This window comes from Lissotriton vulgaris, chromosome 4_1 (genome assembly GCF_964263255.1).
Source record: "Lissotriton vulgaris chromosome 4_1, aLisVul1.2, whole genome shotgun sequence".
NCBI classification, from domain to species: domain Eukaryota; kingdom Metazoa; phylum Chordata; class Amphibia; order Caudata; family Salamandridae; genus Lissotriton; species Lissotriton vulgaris.
Window position 1 is genome coordinate 312,892,062 of NC_141691.1, and position 20,474 is coordinate 312,912,535.

The 20,474-nt window shown below is 41.8% G+C and overlaps 1 protein-coding gene across 3 annotated transcripts in view; it reads right to left on the reverse strand.

The window, feature by feature from the left end:
- MCF2 (MCF.2 cell line derived transforming sequence) overlaps positions 1 to 20,474 on the reverse strand; it is an 870,271-nt gene that overhangs the window by 242,950 nt on the left and 606,847 nt on the right. For all 3 annotated transcript variants that reach the window (XM_086918640.1, XM_086918639.1, XM_086918641.1), the window contains 2 exons: positions 2,502 to 2,693; positions 838 to 1,029 (listed from right to left, as the gene is read on the reverse strand). In XM_086918640.1, coding sequence (XP_086774766.1) covers positions 838 to 1,029; positions 2,502 to 2,693 — 384 coding nt within the window. The remainder of the gene's footprint in view (positions 1 to 837; positions 1,030 to 2,501; positions 2,694 to 20,474) is intronic.

Consider the following 20,474-nt stretch of genomic DNA (forward strand, 5'->3'; position numbering starts at 1 on the left):
AGTGAATAGTTTTAAGAGAATTTTCAGAGACTGAAGAACGATATAACAGAGGCACCTGCTCTTTACAATTTTGGTGAAATGAATCACTAATTACCGAAGGTAAGTAGGAGTTTAAAACGTTTGGTGGACGTTCTCACAAATGTACAGAATGGTTGAAATGTAGCAGTATATTTAGCAATCAGAGAAGTGAAAGATGTAGAAAAAATAAGTACATTGTATTGCTAATGTCACTAGAATCAGAAGTCAGATACTACTGCAAGCTCACAGAATTGATACATATCCCCTAACTAGGGTTTGATTTTCAGGGGCTGGCAAAGTTGAACAGTGATGGCTCACTCATGAAGGCTTTTAGTAGAGTAATTCTTTTAGATATATGTAGCAGAAGTGTCCTACACAATAAAACGCTCAGGTACTGTTATTTTTTAATAATAAAAGATGTAAGATTATATTTATGTTAGCAATTAAATATGCTTAGTACATTTTTTAGTATAGCCCCCAAAACTCAAAGCATTTCAGTGGGGCCTGTGGGACTCGGCAGCATGACATGCAGTTATGTTATCACTAGGTGTACCTTCAGGGAGTTTTACAAGCAGTACTAATTGCATGTGTAAAGTCTGATTCCTGTAGGAAGATATGAGAATGTGATATACAGAGAATAGCACAACTTTGCAGCATCTATTCACACAAAAGATTAAAAGTACCACAGACTATCAAGTGAATGATTGCCTATAATTAACAACTCATGCAAGAAGACCTGAGGAAATAATCATTAACTTCTGCATTATTACAATTTTCAAACTATGACTGAATGCTATGTTTCTGGAACAAAGTTCTTACCTTTAGCTCAGTAGTTAAAATGGGCTGAAATTCATAGTGCAAGTCTTGGGGGTCCTGGTTCAGGTAGAGACTAGAATTTTCAATGAATTTTTCAATGTCTTGCAAAGCTCTCTGTGCACCTTCTTTACTCTGACATTTATCCATCTGCTGATTAGCGAGAAGATAGGCCCCTTCATCACAACACTCTTGGGCCTGACAAAGAAAATGCACAAGTATTTATTTTAATACTATCAATAAGTGTGCCTCAAAGGGGGCATCCAAGGTCTTAAAAACACACAGTTCTTTTCATCCAGTCCTCAATCGCAAAAAAACTGATTGAGATATTTTTTAGTGAAAGCCATTTTAACACAGTACTCATCTGAATATAATTTAAAATCTTTATTCAAAGAGATATGAACAAAACTAGTGATATAGTGATATCCATGTAGTTGAATGAATTTGCATAATCCATATGAAATCATCACATAAATAAATGCTGTTTATTTCTGATATTCAGCCATTTACCACAAACTTAAGGATCAAAAGTTCCACACTCCAGGTACATTTATACTGAAAAATAAGTAGACAATTTTTTTAGCACACCGAGAATATAAGACTTGAAACCTCCCTCGGGCCCTCCGCTCCCAACAAAGCTTGCAGCTGTTCAGAAAGCAGCTGAATACCTGGCTGTTTCCGCAGACTTAGCCCTAATGTCTGGTGACTCACCTGCCTGGCTGTTGCTCTCTTTTTTCGTCTTGTTCCGCCCAGCACTAAGACACCCTTGGGTATTGCGCGCTTTACAAACTCAATTCAATTCAATGCAAAGCTAACATTTTTTAACTACGATAAAAATTGTAAAATTTTATTCACAAATTTCCCACATATAAACAAAGCTTTGGTGTGCACAATACTGAAGTTTGGGTTTACATTTTTAGATGCTGAATCAAAGAACCAGGAGCTACCGATATTTCCTCACACCAATGATACTTCCAAATTCCACCATTTAAAAGCTCGTCTACAGGGTGGTAAAATCATGCAAATTGCAGAAAACATCCACAAAGCAAAAAAAAGGAGTTTTTTTTTTTTAGCATTTTGCAGATTGTGTAAAGGGCACATGTATGAGACTTAATAATATGCCATCCGCCATGTCCCATTTGGTAAGTAAAAAAAAGATTTTTTTCATAGGGAAAAAATGTGTTGCCGAAGAGGAAAAAATTAAAAGAAAATACAAAAAAATGCTTTGTCACCAGGCTTACTCCAGGAGAGTGTGGTTGGAGTTATTCCAGTAGAGTACATATAGCTATCTATGACTTGCCAAGATTTCCATTGGCTATCCACAGGAAATTGGTGTATCCTCAAAAAGTTGCAAATGTATGCATATTATCATGAGAAACCCATAATTTGTATGTTAGAAAATTGTCATTATCCTTGAACTGTTAAGGAGTGAAATCATTCCTTTCTCCTTGGTTTTGACAACTTTACGAACACAATACTTATTGGTGATTATAATATTCAACTTGATGTTTCTTTTATATAAATATAGGTATGTCACCCTCTATTACTGCCTGATCCATTACGTAACAAAAACAGTGACGTTACCAAAAGATATGTAGGCGGGACTAATTGTAGACATGGAACAAATGCATTGAACTTCTTAGGTATTTATGAGTGCTCTTTGACATCACCTGTTGTAGCTGGATGAGCAGGTCCAGTGTTCTCATAAGTCTTGCATGCTTCATATTGATTTCGTCAGTCAAAGTGTCTGACAAATGCCTTAATTCATTGCATCTTTGACAGATCAAATCCAGTGCATAATGGTGATTTGCTGCCAGTTGGTTACCATGTAATATTACAACCTGTGACTTCCCTGAAAGATCCTGTAAAAAATACATCAAAATTGGTTACACTGTATCATCCTTTCAACTGCAGTCATTTTTAAAAACTCACGTTAAAACCCTGCCAATGTATGTAGCTGTGAAACACATATTTTTCAAAGATATAAGTTACTAAATTATGATACATTTCTCCAATTCTAGGCTTCTCCCTTTAAAGTCGGACTGGGAACAATAGAAAAAAATGAGAGAGGAGACTACTTTTAACAATTATTCCTTTGGTGGGAGTTTTCAGCATAAGAGTTTAGTGTAGAGCCCTGGACTATCAACTGACAATGCTTTAGTTAGGTCTGACAGATGCAGTGTTAGACTAGCTGAACGTAAGTGGAGATCCTCTCCCTCCACGGTCTTCTAAAAACTCTACGACTCAAAAGAAGTACATACAACAAACGCATTAGAACGGCGAAAGTCAACTTTTTCAAATACCAACTTGACAGAGCCAAAAAGCGCCGAAACGACTTTTTGAGCACATTTAAAATGAATCCAACAACACCTATACCAATTGTTCACAGAGTGAGGGGCCCACTTAGTAACTGTGGTCACACTTACTCCAAGTGTGGCGCTCCGCCTCGACCTCTTGTCTTACGAACAATTGGTTTCGGAGACCCGGAACTGGGAGAATTGAGAGGATTCAAAGGACTGGGATCTGAAAGTTCCTGATGAAGGCAGTGATGGCCTGAAATTACAGGCCCTAACAAAGCAGCTGAAACATTTTGACAATCTGGCAGTAAGGAGGGGTGTAGGAACTCCTAATACTTTCCTGTCACCACCATCCTCTACATTTTAAATCCTAGTCAATGTATCTAGAAATACATTTATTTACAAAAGATACAACTGAACTAGTTTTAACTCTTACTGCACCTTTTCTTTCAGTATTTCCAGGATCCAGTACGTATATTATTATTTATATGTGTTTGTATTGTCTTTTCCTCTATTGTGCTCTACCCCGGGCATTGATGTGCGCAGGGGTGTATTAAAGCAAAGCCCAATGATGAAGCATGTCACAATATTGTGAGTGAGGGCAGTATTTTTTCACTGAGCGCATGCCACCTCTTATCTAGATATTCATATACACTACTCACCCTTGTGTGTTTACAGCTGTGATTGGGGAGGCTGGAGTAGTCATTGTGCTATGTCTCTCCCCCCTTCCAATGTGTGTGAGAAAATAGAGAATTTAAATCACATGACAATAGCCTTGAATTACCAGATACTTTTATCCAACTAGATAAAGACTCAAGTATTGTTTAAAGAAAAGTCAGTTCAAGATATAAATGTTGTTTGGCACAGCAAAAAGCCTCTGATCACTGGAAACATTACATCATTCTCCTAAAAAAAAAAGGAACACTGGGGAAATGGAAATGAATGCTTGAACGTTTGTTGACAATCTATAAGGCTAATTGGAAAAGCGAACATAAAAACTCATTGTTGTATGCTGGGATGTTTTGAAGGAAAAGGATGCTTGAGTCGGGGCTTAACCACATTCTGAGGCCCTTCTGTTGACCTCACTGACCTGTTTCAAGGACAGCATCTACTGGGGATTCCTTGGATCACTACGATGCAGTGGTGCAGCTAGGGAGGTGGATCAGAGAGAAGCCCTGGGCTCTATCAAAACAGGACAGTAATGTTTCAGAGACGCGCCCAATGTTCTAAATAGTAGGCTAAAACTAGAGGGTTCAACTAGAAGCCCAGACCTCTGGGTGACCCTATTCCTTCAGACCCTGTGATGAGAGACTGAGGACTATTCAGTGGTACACCAAAGCAGCAGCCACAACATCACATGAGCCTGGGATCCAGCATTGCTCCTGCTGGGGATCTGATGGAGGGGGAAACGCATAAACATGGCAGCACTCACAAGGTAACCCTCCACAGTGGCAGTGATTAATGGCCAGGGAGTTGATAGATCTGGGTGCCATAAACACCAGAGAAGCAAATAGTGATCTGCGCATGAAGGAGGGCACCAGGTGGGATCACAAAGCTGGGGCGGCATTTTTAAAGAGTAGCTTGAAGAACAAGAACTCCCTCATAGCCTCAGATGAGATAGTCCCAGCTGCCTCATGGGTCGTTTCAACATAAGAGATGACCTAATTGCAGATAGATGCATCACCTGAGGAAAGTGCTGAGAGAATAGAACTTAACAGAACAGGAGACCCCCTGTGTTGAACAACTGGTGGGGAAGGAAACTGGCATACTGCCAGATACTTGACAATCAGGGGCTGGGGATTGCTACAGCTACCTTCACTGTTTCTGGAGTCAGATGATTTCCTGTAATCACTGTGCTTGAAAGAGAACCTATAACCCCTAGCCAGCAGACAAAGACAGTGGGGACCAACTAAGTGGCACGAGTGGAAGTGAACAAAGACAGAAGATCCTTGAGTGGCTCTATAGAGACATCACTAAATACCACAGCTGAAAGGATCGAACATTCACCGATCATAACGGGAAGATAAAACAATGCCCATAATTTCTCCATGGTCTGTAGATGGATTGTAAGATACTTCTATGCTCTTGAAACTTTGCATCCATTGACGATTGAACTTAATAACCCAGTTGTACATTTCTCCAGTTCTCCTTGAATGACTGGGGGACTTTATGGAAAGCTATGCTAAGGGCCAATGGTCTAGGATGACTATGGTCAATTGCCACTCACTCTGATCCTGAACATGTACCACTGGGAGAAGGAGCTAATTTGAAGTATTTCGGGGTGAACGGATTCATGGAGAATGCACAATCCCAAGAGGGTATTCTTATTAGCCACATGTACACAATATACATATAAAGCTAGATAAGATCTTTCACACTGCTTTCCTACTTCTATCTTTAACAAATAGAATTACCTGGAAGTATAATATCAGACAATAAAGCACATTTTAATGGATCTAAGATGGGGAAGCACTGAGCTGTTATCCTTAGCTGGACACTGCAGGCTAGTGTGTTGAAATAACCTGCATTCGGAGTCATATTGGATGATGAGATCCAACCCTCCTTTAGAGAGAATTCAGGTATGATGACTGATGCTACGATGAAAGTTATTCAGGCAGCTATTCTCAGCCACTGTATTAGGACATTGCATTGGTTAAGGCAGTAAATAAATCATGACCAAGAAACCCATAAGGCAAGACTAATGAGACTTGGACAGTACGCTGCCCAGAAATACAGTAGGCAAAGAGGAACCGGATGAAGCCAGGAAAGATTATGCGAAAGCTTGAGCTATAGGAAATACATGACAAAAACACACATTGAAGAAGACAGGATAGGTCAACTGCCTCATAATGCGTATTAGAGAAACCCAGGTAGAGATAAATTATGTGTTCCTATATTATCACTTTGAACCATACAGGTTATCTGATGACTAAGAAATAGACTGTTATCTCTGAATTGTGGCTCTGAAACACTTACCCTAATCACCTCAGGAAAGAACCTAATGTTCTCTGGGTTGTCCCTGAAATAAAGACAGCCATTTTAGAGTGGGCTATAGGTAAATCCCAGAGGTCGGTTGGGTTCCCATTTAAATTTTACAAATACAAAACATAAGTCAGCCTGCTAGCACCTGAACTCACTAACGTACTCACTGGTGAACCTGGAAGATTTCCTTTCTTTCTCGACTGATATGTTGCTGAATGCCTCTATTTTGAAACCTAAAAAGCAACTGTTGGAAGATTTACTATTTCAACCCTGGTCAATGTTAAACATTGATTATTAGCTATTAACCAATGTATTACTGAACACATATTACACCTGCTACCCCTGATGATTCTCCATGCCAAGGCAGCATTTAGTGAACCATAAGAACCTGGGTACAGGGAAAGACTAAGGCAGAAAGTGCAATAAGAGGCTGAATTCAAGAGTCAAAAATTCTAAATTCAGAAGTCCTGTGATGGATGGGCTGCTGGCTCAAAGTGTATTAAAACCAGAGTTAATTGAGCCTCAGGGAGGCAGAGGAACCAAAGGATTTGCTAGCATATCCTTTGGTTCCTCTGCCTCCCTGAGGCTCAATTAACTCTGGTTTTAATTAACTCTGGTTTCAATAGCATACGGCAAGATGGCGGTCTGGCCGTAGACCGCACAGCAGCGTCCTGCCTGAGCTCCGTGAAAATGCACGGAATAGAGAGCAATTACTAGTGAAAAACCGACCGAAGCTTATGATGAAGAAACCGTTTTAAGGGGCAAATCTCAAGACGGAGACTGCAGCCGTGGCAATGGTGGCGGCAGAGATAAGAGGACTCTATTGATCCTCTAAGCTGGCTAAACTACATACAGGTTCGTTCACTCAGCGGCGGCTACTAAGAAGAGCCGAGGAGAGGTGGCGAACGGAGCAAGCCAGCTACAAAAAAAATATGAGCTCACTTACTACCACCACACCACCTTCCCTCTATGAATGTGGCTTACCGGCGGCCGGCTCAGCGGCTTGTAGAGAGCTGGTAATTCTCCTAGGTTGGGCTATCACTAGGATTACACCGACAGTCTCTCGGCGGTTGCGGCAGCGTTTGTGGGAGCGGCTGCATAGGCGTGGTGACTCCGCGGAGCTCAGGGCGGAGCTGAACGTGGAAACTTCGTCGGCGTTGTGCAGCGAGCTACCAGAGTCAAATAAAGACAGCCTCGATTGCCCCAGCGAGGAATTCGATATTGACAGCCTGTGCTTACGGCTGGGAGGAGCAGTTGTGGAATTACTGAATCTAGCGGAGGTAGCACCGTTTGAATGCTTTATCAACTTGAGACTGGCTCTGGAAATGCCGTCTAAATCAGCCTCGTCAGCAGCAGCAAGAGCAAGACTTGCAAAAGCAGCAAGAGCACTCCGTGAGGCGGAGTTGGAGGAGCAACAGCTGCAGCAGTCTGGAGAAGGCAGTCAAAGTGGCGGAGTGTCCACGGTTCCTACAAGTAGTGCCAAAACGAGGAAACAAGTCCAGAAGACACCAACCGCATGTTTACCACGCCAAGAGGTTTTAGCCACTAAGCGGAAAATAAATAGCACTCATGAGGTAGCGAGCCCCGGTAACACGGTTATGGACCTACTCAGGAGAAAGCAAGGGGCCCCAGTGAACCTAGGGAATACAGAGGATACCCTAGTACATTCTCCTAATACGAGGGCAGCCCTTGAGGTGTCACTATCCCCGCAACAACTAGAGAAAAATGGCCCTGCCCCTACACAAGCTACACCGGCGAAGAGCCTGGAGGAGAATCTAACTGTAAGTACTTTAAGCGCTACTAATGGTGTTGTTGGTATTAACACTAACGGCCATATAGATCCTAATACTGCTCCAATCGCCTCTCCGAACTCTATTATCATCTCTCCCAACACACAAGGTGATACAATTACTAAATTTTCAATGTCGTTTTCTGGGACTGGCGAAAACATAATGGGGGTAGTGGACGATACTCTGCCCCAAGATAATCAAGCAGTTCAAAGCTCTTCACTACCTACGAAGGGTTAAGCAGGGGGCTCTTCCTTAATGAATGCGATGGAAGAAATACCTTTGGGGGAGCACATTCTAACTCATGGCCATGTAAATGCTGACCTTCAACCGTTGACTGACAGTAATGATGGGAACAGGGGAGCACTTATAACTCAGAGATCTTTCCTTCCTGAAGCCGAAAAAGAAGGGAATGTATTCTACTCTTTTTCTGATGAAACAGGAGCAGAGGCGGAGACCGAGGATGGTGAATCAGACAAAGCTAACTCTAGTATAGAGTGTGATGGGGATGACCTGGAGTACGATGAAGATGGCGAATCCCTTCTGTTTACATCTTCACCAGAAGAGAGTATAGAGGAGGAGGGACAATTAAATACAATCAAATCCAAACCTAAACCTCTGTCCAGGACTAGACAAAGAGGCCCCTGTAGCACAGATTTGTCTAACCAATATGTGCTCCCCCCTACTGCGGTAGAAATCATTCTACAGGGCATCGCAGCCCATAGGGAACAGACGGAGGAGGATAGTAAACGATCAAGGCTGGCTCTACGCAAGATTCAAGGTGTGGTTAAAAATCTGACCAAAACCTGTAAATCAATTGGCAAAAGGGTTACGGAAGTTGAGGCAAGAGTGCTGACTACTGAAAATGAAACTCAAGCAAACGTAGAGAGATCAAACTCCAAGAAGCTGAGCTAATGGATATGAAATGGAAGCTGGAGGATTTTGAGAATCGCCAGCGTCGTAATAACTTACGCCTGCTGGGAATTCCGGAAAAAATGGAGGGGGAGAATGTACGAGCATTTGTTATTAAACTGTTCAAGGAATCTATGCCCGACCTAACAAATTGGAACTGGGAACTTGAGATCCAACGAGCTCACAGGTTGCCATTTAAGCCTCCTGCTAAACCTGGCCCTTATCCTCGTGCTATTCTAATCTATTTTGGGAACTTCTTATTGAGACAATCAGTGGCCGAGAAAGCTAGACCTGATCATAAACTTACATGCAATGAGGTTTCCTTTTTCACTAGGCCTGATTTCTGCCATGCTACAGTTGAGAGGCGGTGGCAACTACGATCCTTAATTAAACCCTTTCAAGAAAAGTGGGCCCAGGCTTATTTAAATAACCCCGCAAAACTAAAGGTTGTATGGGCAGGGCAGGCCAAATTTTTTATCTCAGAAATTAAAGCGAAGGCTTACCTTGATGAGATTAACAAATAGGGGCTAGTAATGTTGTAATATAGAATATAGAGTCTCTTGCTAAGTAGATATCATCGATTGATTATTGCTTGATTATTGCCGGATACTCATGTTTTCTTTGTTTTTTTCTCAATGAGGTATTGCCTATTGTTTAATATGCAACTCTCTATTCCTTTAGGCCTAAAACCTATATTACATTATTAAAGTGGATACGGTAGCTAAGGAGCTACACTGCTAGCATCACCAGGACTCTGGCAGAGTCCGATTGCCTACTAATTGTGGGGGGGGGGGGTCCCTAGAGGGGGAGGGGCCTGTAGGGAGGAGGGAGGGGTGGGTGGGTTTGGGGGGGGGGGGGGGGTGGAAAAAGGAAAAGAACCTGATCCAGAGGGTAAAACTTTTTTTTTTGTAAATTCTAAGAACTGTATAAATAAAGTAAGCAACTGTATGATGAAGAAGTCAGAGCTCCTTGACAAGTATAATGAGAGAATTAGAGAGTTTTTTATATATGCTGATTCATTGACTAATGGCTAGACTGAAAATTCAAACTTGGAATATTGGGGGTCTATTGAATAGGGAAAAACAACGTCGATTATGCGAATTAATAAAACTTAATCCTGTAGACATTTTATGTCTACAAGAGATGCATGTTCCATGGGTAAAAAGATCACAACTGAGGCTCAGAGGATATAATTTGTTAGCTGTCTCTACCCAAACATCAAATATAAGAGGGATGGCGATTCTCGCTAAAACTTATCTTGGCCAACCTATATGTGCTGCTTCTGATCCACATGGTAGATGGGCAATAGCGAAATTAGCAAATGGTTTGATTATCTGCACGATTTATGGTTCTAATCAGGACGATCCGATAGTATTCTCACTACTTGAAGTTGAGCTTGCAACCTGGCAAGGCTCGCTAGTAATCTGTGGGGATTTTAACATCTCTTTAAAAACACATCTATTTAACGATCAAAATAACCATAATCTGCAGAACTATGTAGGACGCAAACCTAAAGTATATAAGGCTATCAGGAGACTCACAAATAGTTTGGGACTAGTAGATATATGGGGTGTTAAGAATCAGCAAGACTCAGGATGTACATACTTTTCCCACCCACACCAAAAACATGTCCGTATAGATTATTTTTTCTCTACTAGGGATTTAGTGGCTAAGGCAGCAATTACTAAATATCCAAAGATCATATCTGATCACAATGCTTTGGTTCTCACACTGACAGTTGGCGATCGAAAGCAGCCTCGACAGTGGTCATTTGATCAAAAACTGTTGGTCGATAATGAATACATTAGACACATTAAAAAATGGACGGAGGAATTTTTTGATATCAACCGCTTTAGTGCCTCCAGAAACACTGTATGGGATTCCTTCAAATCTGCCCTTAGGGGCGAGACCATTAGCTACCAAGCTAGAGCGAGAGAGCTAAATAAGAATGACTTCAATGCTAAAGTAATATCCTTGGCTAAGGCAGAGGAAGATCATACCACAGCTATTTCCCATGGGGCAGATGCTACACAGTCAATGTATTTAGTTACTCTATTAAAAAATGAGCTAAACAACAACCTTAGTCAAAAAGCAGCTCAGACCTACAGTGCTCATAGGAGAGATATTTATGAGAATGGGGAAAAAGTGGGGAGGCAGCTGGCGTTACACACCCGGCAAAGGAATGTTTCCAATCAGATAAAATTGATAACTGATAATGGTAAATCATATACGCAGCCAGATGAGATCACTTCGTTATTTCAGCAGTATTATCAGAATCTATATACGGAAGACTCTACCCCTCTATTAAATACAGAATATGAGTTTCTGAATAACTTTATTAATAATACCGAGGGTGTAAAAGGATTAGATGATACTACACGCCAGGATCTGGAAAGTGAAATCACCTTAGATGAGGTTTTACTATCTCTAACCTCACTTGCTTCGGGCAAAGCAGCCGGTCCTGATAAGCTACCCATAGACCTATATAAAATTCTGAGCCCTCAGTTGGGTCCAATACTTCATGATCTTTTTTTAGGTATTCAATGGAACGGGATAACCCCGGACTCCTGGAATAATACAAATATAATTGTCTTCCCCAAAAAAGGAAAATCACCTCAGCAATTAACGTCATACCGTTCCATATCATTAATTAACGCGGATTCCAAATTATACGCCAAGGTGTTAGCCACGAGACTTAGTAGTGTTATTGAGCAAAACGTCTCTCCGTGGCAACATGGCTTTGTACCTGGCAAAGGAACAACGGACCATACATCTAGGGTAATTGCCTTGTTTGATGCCATGACGGTCATGGGGGGCCGAATGTCAATGATACTATTAGATGCCGAGAAGGCGTTTGATCGCGTCTCGTGGAAATTCCTGTGGGCAATTATGCAATTAAACAATTTCGGCCCTAAATTTATTAAAGCGATAAGATCAATGTACTTATCTCCCAAAGCTAAAGTACAATTGATGGGATCTGAATCTGACGATATCAGTATAACTAGAGGTACGAGGCAAGGGTGTCCTTGCTCCCCCTTATTATTTGCTTTATATATTAATCCTTTGATATTGAAACTTATTGAGAGCCCTATTATTACCCCAATCGTTCTTGGCCCGTTTTCTACTAAAGTATTAGCATATGCTGATGATATCGCGGTCTTAACATCAAACCCGATTGAGGCTATGGTGGAAATTGAGGCTATAACTACAGAATATGGCATCTATTCTGGATATTCTTTAAACAAAAGGAAGACAATTGTATTATGTACCGACAACATCGACTATAATGATCAAAGGAGAGCTGCAAATGCTACTTATCTAGGAATTGTCATTACTCCCACTGTTAAAACCATAATTAATCATAACTTCATCCCACTGATTCAAAATATTACAAAAGATTTGGATAGAGTAAATGGGCTCCACTTGTCTATTATAGGGCGAGCCAATTTCCTTAAAATGAATATACTTCCTAAATGCCTTTACCTGTTTCGAGCAATTCCACTGGCTATTGATCCTAAGATCATAAAAACTCTTGAATCCCTTATGATTAAGTTTGTTTGGCAACATCGTAAAATCCGAAGGTCTCACAAGTTAATGTCTCTGCCTAGCGAAAGAGGTGGGTTGGCAATACCCAATACTAGTATGTATCACTGGGCCGCACTTCTTAAACAAATGACCCCACTGATTAGCTCTAATGTAAGGGTATCACCCCCTGATAATAATATTCCACCCTCAATATATGAGCTATTACTAGGGGACAAGGCCAATGGATTGTTCTTACAACAGATTGAGGCACAGGACTACACCAATGATCGGAACTATGAAATTATAAACAGGGCATTAAAGGTTTGGGGCAAAGTTACTAAACACCTGCACATTAGTAAATGGAATAGGTATACCTCTTTGTGGTATACGAAGGCGACCCTGCCATTTTCAAACGACATTATAGCAAGGAAATGGCAGAGACTTGGAATCCTGCGTGTTAAAGATTTTCTGGTACATGATCTAGAGACTACTTTTATAGATGTTAAGGATAAATATCATCTCTCTAACGGGGACTACATTTAATATGTGCAAATATATACAAACCTTATGGCTAAGGGACCTACCCTTGGGCTACAGAAAATAGATCTGTTGGAGGCTATTAATAGGTCAAATACACGAATTGGTGTTTTATATAATCTTCTCCTTGTTAATGTACAAGATGATTTGGAAAAAACTGAATCTAGCTGGGCAGCCAAACTTAGTAATCCCAATGTTGACATATATAAAAGTCTAGAGCTGAGCCAACGACTTTTTAGGGCTAGCAACCTTAAAGCTCAAACACATAAAACTATTTTTGGCCTCTATTATACACCCGCTAAACTGTATTCTTGGGGTAAAAGGGAAAATGATTTATGCCCAAGATGTACACAAGGACCAGCTAACTTAATACATATGCTAAGCAGTTGCCCCAAACTCACTCAAATCAAACATATGATTGCTGATTACTGGGAGGTGCTGTTTGGCCATAACCTTCCAGAAAACGATTTATTGTTTATTTTAGGATATGATTCATCGATCGCTCTATCAAAGAATGAGCAAAATTTATTATTTATAGATATGGCGGTACTTAGAATTATTTTGTCCCGCTGGAAAGAAGCCGAACCACCAAGCTTCCAGATGTGGCTGGCTCGTTTTTAGCTGTTTTCAGCTTCGAGAGAGCCATACACTCTACAAGAGGGCTTAAATGGAAAAGAATGGGCGCATCGATTTGGTCTCCAGTTTTGAGCTGGAAAGCAGGACTAAATCCATCTATCTAGATTTTCTTTGATGGGATAGAAGTCAACATATAACCTATAATATATGTAACAGAATACTATCCAAAAAAGAAAATGCTTGCTATTTAATGTAATATATTTTCTGAATCATTGGGGAAAGTCTCTGGCTCATCAAAGGTCCTGTATTACCTATTGTATCAAATATTGTTTTACTCTATTATTCTTTCTTTCTTATCGATGTGAAACCCTTGAATATGAATATGATTATGACTATGATTATGATGCTTTATGATTTCAACTTGTACTCCTCTCTAGTATGCTTTTTTTGTTTTTTTTTGTCATTTCTCTGTTATGCACCTGTCTGGATTGAGTTCAATAAAAAAAAAATAAAAAAAAAAAAAAGAAGTGAAGAGGTCGATTTCATCAATAAAGGTGAGATACAATGTAAAAAAAAAAAAAAAGGATTTGCTAGCATACCATCTCACAAATTCTGGCGACTAACTCACATCTGCTAATTCCTAAACAATTGATTTACATATATTATTCTGAAAGTAAGAGAGGAAGGATACGTACACCACATTATATGACATTTTTTGCAGGCCTGACTTACAAATTTACATGAATAGAATTTGAAGGAAGACAAAATAATGTTAATTGTGTCAATTGTAAAGATTGTCATTGGGGCAACATGATTTGGGTTAATTATTCACTTTGAGCATGATAGATAATTTGACTCTGATCCTCTTTCTTTGTCCTCTTGGTACAAACTGTCCTGGAATCAAGAAATGGGCACAGTTAGAAATGGGGGTTTCTAGTTGGCAGGTTGTTACTCTGTCCACTGTCCAAACCAGTTCTACCCTCCCTGCCCAGCTTCAGTGGAGAAGATGGAAACCGCATTGTGTATAGGAGACACTGCCAGTTCAGGTGCTAGTGAAAACTCCTCTTACCTCTCTAAGTGCAGATCATATTTATTCAGTCCACCTATGAGTCACTCAGGAAAGGCAGGGCACACCTCAACCCCCCCCCCAACCTTGTAACTGTCTACAGTGAATGCACATCCCGAGTCCCAGGCAATCCAAAAACAGACAGTCAATGCACAAACCAGCAAAGCCACACAGAATGGTTAAACAAGAATATGTCTACTTTCTAAAAGTAAAAGACACATTCTTTTGCTCACCATGCCACCCCAGTTTAGACCTGGCCATATGCAAATCAGTCATGTCCCTGTACTTCATGGGAACAGTCCAGCCCAAACTGCCAATCTAGGTCCGCCCTGGACCGGAAACAAGCATCCTAGAACAGGTTTCAGGGTTTCACCATTCATCAGCCAGGATAGCTTGAATCCAGTGGCACAGTGAACCCGGGACCCACGTCTGGGCATACCCGGTGCACTTAGGGCTAGGAAGCAAAAGACACACAATTGATAGAAAGAATGTAGAACACATCAAAACTTTCACCCCAGGCAACAGATCTGGGTTAAACCCTAAAACCTGTCCTAGGATGCTTGTTCCCAGTCCAGGGAGGACCTGGCCTGGCAATTTGGGCTGGAGTGTTCCCATTGAGTGCAGGGTCAGGACTGATTTGCATATGGCTGGGTCCAAACAGGAATGGAATGGTGAGCAAAAAGATAATTGATTTAGGCCCAGATCTCTGTGCTGGTGTGAAAGTATGACATTGTCATGAATTCTGTCCATCAATTGTTCTTTTTGCATTTGTCACCCAGTGTGGGACGCGTAAGCCCAGACGTGGGTCCTGTGCTCTCCATGCCACTGGAGTCAAGCTATCCTGGCTGATGAGGGGTGAAACCCTGAACCGGTCCTAGGATGCTTGTTTCCAGTCCAGGGAGGATCTGGCCTGGCAGTTCAGGCTGGACTGTTCCCATTGGGCGCAAGGTCAAGGCTGATTTGCATATGGCTGGGTCTAAACTAGAATGGCATGGTGAGCAAAACCATTATGGATTTAGGACCAGATCTCTGTAATGGGGTGAATGTATGACATTGTTCTGCATTCTGTCCATCAATTATTATTTTTGTATTTGTCACCAGAGTGGGACGGCTATGCCCAGACGATCCTGTGCTCTCCATGCCATTGGAGGCAAGCTGATGAGGGGTGAAACCCTGAAACCGGTCCTAGGATACTTGTTTCCTGGCCTGGCAGTTCGGGCTGGACTGTTCCCATTGGGCGCAGGGTCAAAACTGATTTGCATATGGCTGGCTCCAAGCTGGAATGGCACTGTGAGCAAAAAAAGTATGGATTTAGGCCCAGATATCTGTACTGTGGTGCATGTAGGACATTGTTCTGCATTCTGTTCATCAATTCTTCTTTTTACTTTCTAAAAGTGGCATTTTCAAACACACAATTTAAAAAACCATCTCCCTAAAAAGATGTTATGAAATTCTGAGTTCAGCGTGCCTAAACTCCATTTCTCTATCTTGTCCCAATGGAGAGTTATACTTGTAAAATGTTACAAAGCAACTCCCATGTTAGCCTATCTGACAGATAGCTTGCAATCGTGAAAAACAAAATAGGCAGTATTTCACTAATAGGACATGACACACATACCAGGACATGTCCTAAGTTGATCCAAATATTTTTTCACTAACAAATTCCTTGATCCTAATCTAGGTTTTTTAGGAGTGGTATTATACAGGGCTGGCCCCTGTATGGTCCTGACGAAACGCTAGGGGTAGCGTGAAACATGTTGACCACATACTGAACCCACCAACATTACTGGTTGGTACACAGTATAAACCCCATTTTTAACATACCAGTCTAGGAGCAGAATAAAACATTGAGGCCCACTAGCACGGTATTTTTAACACTCACACACTCATCCACTCCACTTTCTTCATACCACACATAGTCCTTCACTTTAATAGTGCTCCTACGTAGTTCGCAAGTTGCAGCACGCCCCTTTTCGTAGAGAACTGGGATGACCCCAATGATGAAGCATGTCACCGTGATGAAACTCCGGTGAGTGAGGGGAACACAAGAAAGAAATTTTTCTTTCTTAAGAGCTACACTAAAACACTATTTGGAGGTAGCCACTACATGAGACAGGTCTCTGAACCCAGACATTGGTTTCTTTTTATACATACGTCTCTTTAGGAGGACGACCTGTTCTTAAGTACCTCCTTTTCCCTCTCATTGTACATCACTTATTTTAGCCATTTGGAGCCTGCTGCCTGTCTCTGTTCAGTCTGAGTTTGGTGACAGCTAGGCTTTGTGTATTCCCTCTGAACAGCCAAACACAAAGGGAGCGAAGGTGTTTCTTCATGTGCCTTCCTCGGAGATCGGAGGGAGGAGCTGGGCAAAGCCTCACATTTTAACCTAAATAGGCGGTGTCCTATCCCCACACAAAGGGTCGCCTGGGCCCTGTAGTAAGCTAGGGCAGGAAGGGAGGACCTCTATGCACTTCAAAACTTTATTTGAAGTCTCCTCCACTACAAAGGCACAACTGGGTATAAGTACTGTACCTCTGACACCATAGCTTCAGAACACTTCTGGACTTGTGACTACTCTGCCAGGAAGAAGAATGGCTGTGCTCCTGGACTGCTGCTTTGCTGGACGTCTGCCTTTCTGTGCTCTTGCCTTGCTGAGCTGCCCTGCTGCCTGCTGTTCTCCTGAGAAGGACTGGACTCGCATCACTTGAACCTAGTGTGACTCCAAGGGCTTACAGGCTTGCCTCCTATTCTAAATTTCAGGGATATCAAAGACTCCAACTACTTGTATATGCTTCTTGACTCTACAAGCTGCGAGTCTGCCCTGTCAAGTGGGGCCACCCCAGTCCTGGACCCTTGGGAGTGAGGCCTAAGCTGCTTCTACATCCAGAACCCACGCACCCTCATCATAACTGGTGCATCTTCGTTTTTGCGTGAGTCGGAACCAGTGCATCCTCATTGTTTCATGGAGTGAATTCGGCGCATTGCCTTTGGAATCAATGAATCGCCTACTGCAGGAGCAGCAGTGGTGCATCAAATGTGGATCCAGGGCTTCATATTCGAAACCGAACCATTGCTGCAATGGATTGGAGAAAACCAATGCATCTAGTCTACTGTGTGGTTTGACACAGACTTATCACTTCGGCTGCACCTTGCTTCCTCCTCAACGACAGCGCATCCCAGATAAAGGTACTTTTGTTCAGTATCTGGTCCATGCTCCATCGTGTTCGGCCTGAACTTTTAACTTTGTCCCGGTCTAGCGTGACCAGATAAATCATTTAAGTGCTTATTGCTTCCAAGTGTTATTTTACATTTATTCTTAAAAATTCATATCTCGACTTCTACTTGTTAGATTTTTTTGTCATTTTGATCTTATTTTATTTACAAAATTAAGCTCTATCGTTCTACATCGGTGTTAAATCTTGTTGTATCTTTTCACTGTGTTACTGTTTAAAGTTTTGCACAAATACTTTACACATTGCATCTTACGTTAAGCATGACTGGTCTATGCCAAGCTACCAGAGATTGAGCACAGGATAATTCAGAGTGTGTTGTGACTTACACCAACAAGGACTGTGGTTCCTGCTTGGACAGAGTGCATACCACTGTCAACCAGAAGTACAGTTTCCATCACATATGATTTTACTGAAAACATTGGAAACAAGTTGGTGGTAGTTTTTATTGTATTTACACTCTTTTTCCTCTGATCATTTGAATATCAGAGCTCTCAGAGGGAACTTGTTATGCGATTCTATTGAAGCAGTCTAAGAGCAGCAAGTTTGTCAACTAATTGCACAAATGAATCACAAGAGTACAAAGGCTGAATATATGTGGCATTTATACTTTCAATAGACCTGATAAACTAATAACTAGAGGGGCAAACGCTAAAAGCAGATGTAGAAAATTAAGGAATCGGAGTTGAGTTCTAAAGAAGAAACATCTATTGAGGTATAGCCATGATTAAGGCCAAAATGACAGATTAACTGATTACTTGATTAGCCACATTTATCAAATCCCAACTAACTAAGTGGTTCACTTTCCAACATATTTTCTCTGAAACGATGGACAGAGATAATCCATTCTCCATAAATCAGAAAATATGCTGACTGATCATGAAAAGACCAACTAAACAAATCTGAACTGGTAAAGCATTGCGTTTACCGGGTATCCTGGTATTTAACTCAAAAACAGGAATGTGCAGCTAAAGATTAGCCACAAAAGCAATGAGGGGAGGACGGGAAAGTGCTAGTTCACTTTAAAAGAAATTAGTACTGTCAGAGATTTAAAAGCTTGAGGGAGACATCAGAATGGTATCAATTGGGATCAACAAAACAATCAGGATTTATATAATGCTACCAATCACCCAATAGAACATTCAGGCACTTGCAGGTACCGCGAGGCATATATGAACAAGCCAGGTATTATGGCCTCTTTGGTATTCTGGAAGTGTGGTGATGGTTAGGAGAAGCATGGGGAGGTTGTTTCAGGTTTTTGCAGAAAGTAGAAGGAGCATCCTCTACTTTTGCTTAGGTGGAAGTGGGGAGTGTGGGCAAATGAAAAGGAGGCGGAGCGTAGTGTTCGACAGTTGGTGAAAGTTCTGTGGTTAATGTAAATAGGTCTGTGGTTGCGTAGAGCTTTGTGGACATTAGTCAGTAGCTTGAATTGATCTCTTCCGTAAGGGGAGGCAGTGGAGTTGTCTAAGGTGTATTGTGATGTGGGTTCATCGGGGAGACTGGAGGACGAGTCTAACTGCAGCGTTCTGTATGGTTTGAAGTCTCTGTAGGAAGTGTGGCGATTCCTACATAAATCGCGTTGCTGATCGATGAGGAGGGCATCTTGGGTACAGAGGTAGCCACTTGACGTTCTTATGTAGCATTAATAGAGTGAGGAGGCAGGTGGAGAAGACGGCGATGATCTGCGGTTTCATGTGGAGCATGTTATAAATCATGGTTTCAAGGTTTCAAGACTGGGCGGTGGGTATGGGTGCGGTTCCCAGGGCTGAGGTCCACCAGGAATCATTCTAGGGGTTGCTGCTGTTGTTGAAGATCAGTACGTCTGCCTTGTCTTTGTTCAGCTTCAGGTAGTTGTTATTCATTCAGTCAGCAATGCTTGTCATGCATCTGTGGAAGTTGACCCTGGTGGTGGTAGGGTCATTGGTAAGGGAGAAGATGAGTTGGGTGTCATCTGCGTAGGAAATTATGCGAAGACCGTGAGATCTGACGATGTTGGCCAGTGTGGTCACGTATGCATTGAAGATCATTAGGCTGAACCCTGGGGGACAACGGAGATGATATCCTTAAGTTTGGAAGTAAAAGGTGGTAGGTGTACCCTCTGTGTCCTTCTGGTAAGGAAAGAGAGGATCCATCTGGGTGCATTCACTTAGATGTTGATGTGATGGAGTCATTTGTTTAGTGTGTAGTGGGATATGGTGTCAATGGTTGCCAAGAGGTCGAGAAGGATCAGAGCTGCTGCTGAGGGTTCGGATGTCGGCAGTGGCTGCGATCATGGCGGTCTATGTGCTTAGATTGCTGTAGAAGGCGTTGAAAACATAACATACCATGTACATTTGTAAAGCGCGCGTATCACCCGAAGGTCTCAAGGCGCTGAATAACAGATGTATATTGTTACCCAACTCAATGGGTAACAATATACATCTGTTATTCAGATTAGGCTTTGAATATCTGGTTCTGCTCCAGATATGTCATGAGTTGCTTGTTGATAGTCTTTTCTAGTACCTTGGCTCAGAATGGGAGCAAGAAGATAGTCCTGTAGTTTTTGAGTTCCCTCGGGTCGGGTGAGGGTTTTTGAGCAGTGGTCTGACTTTGGTGTATTTCCAGGCATTGGGAAATGTTGGGTGGTGTTTGAGGTGTAGAGTAGGGTGGTGAGTTCCTGGCTGATCCTTTGGTTTCTGAGGTTAAATATGTGGTGTGTGCACAGGTCTGTGGGAGGTCCCAAGTGGATGGA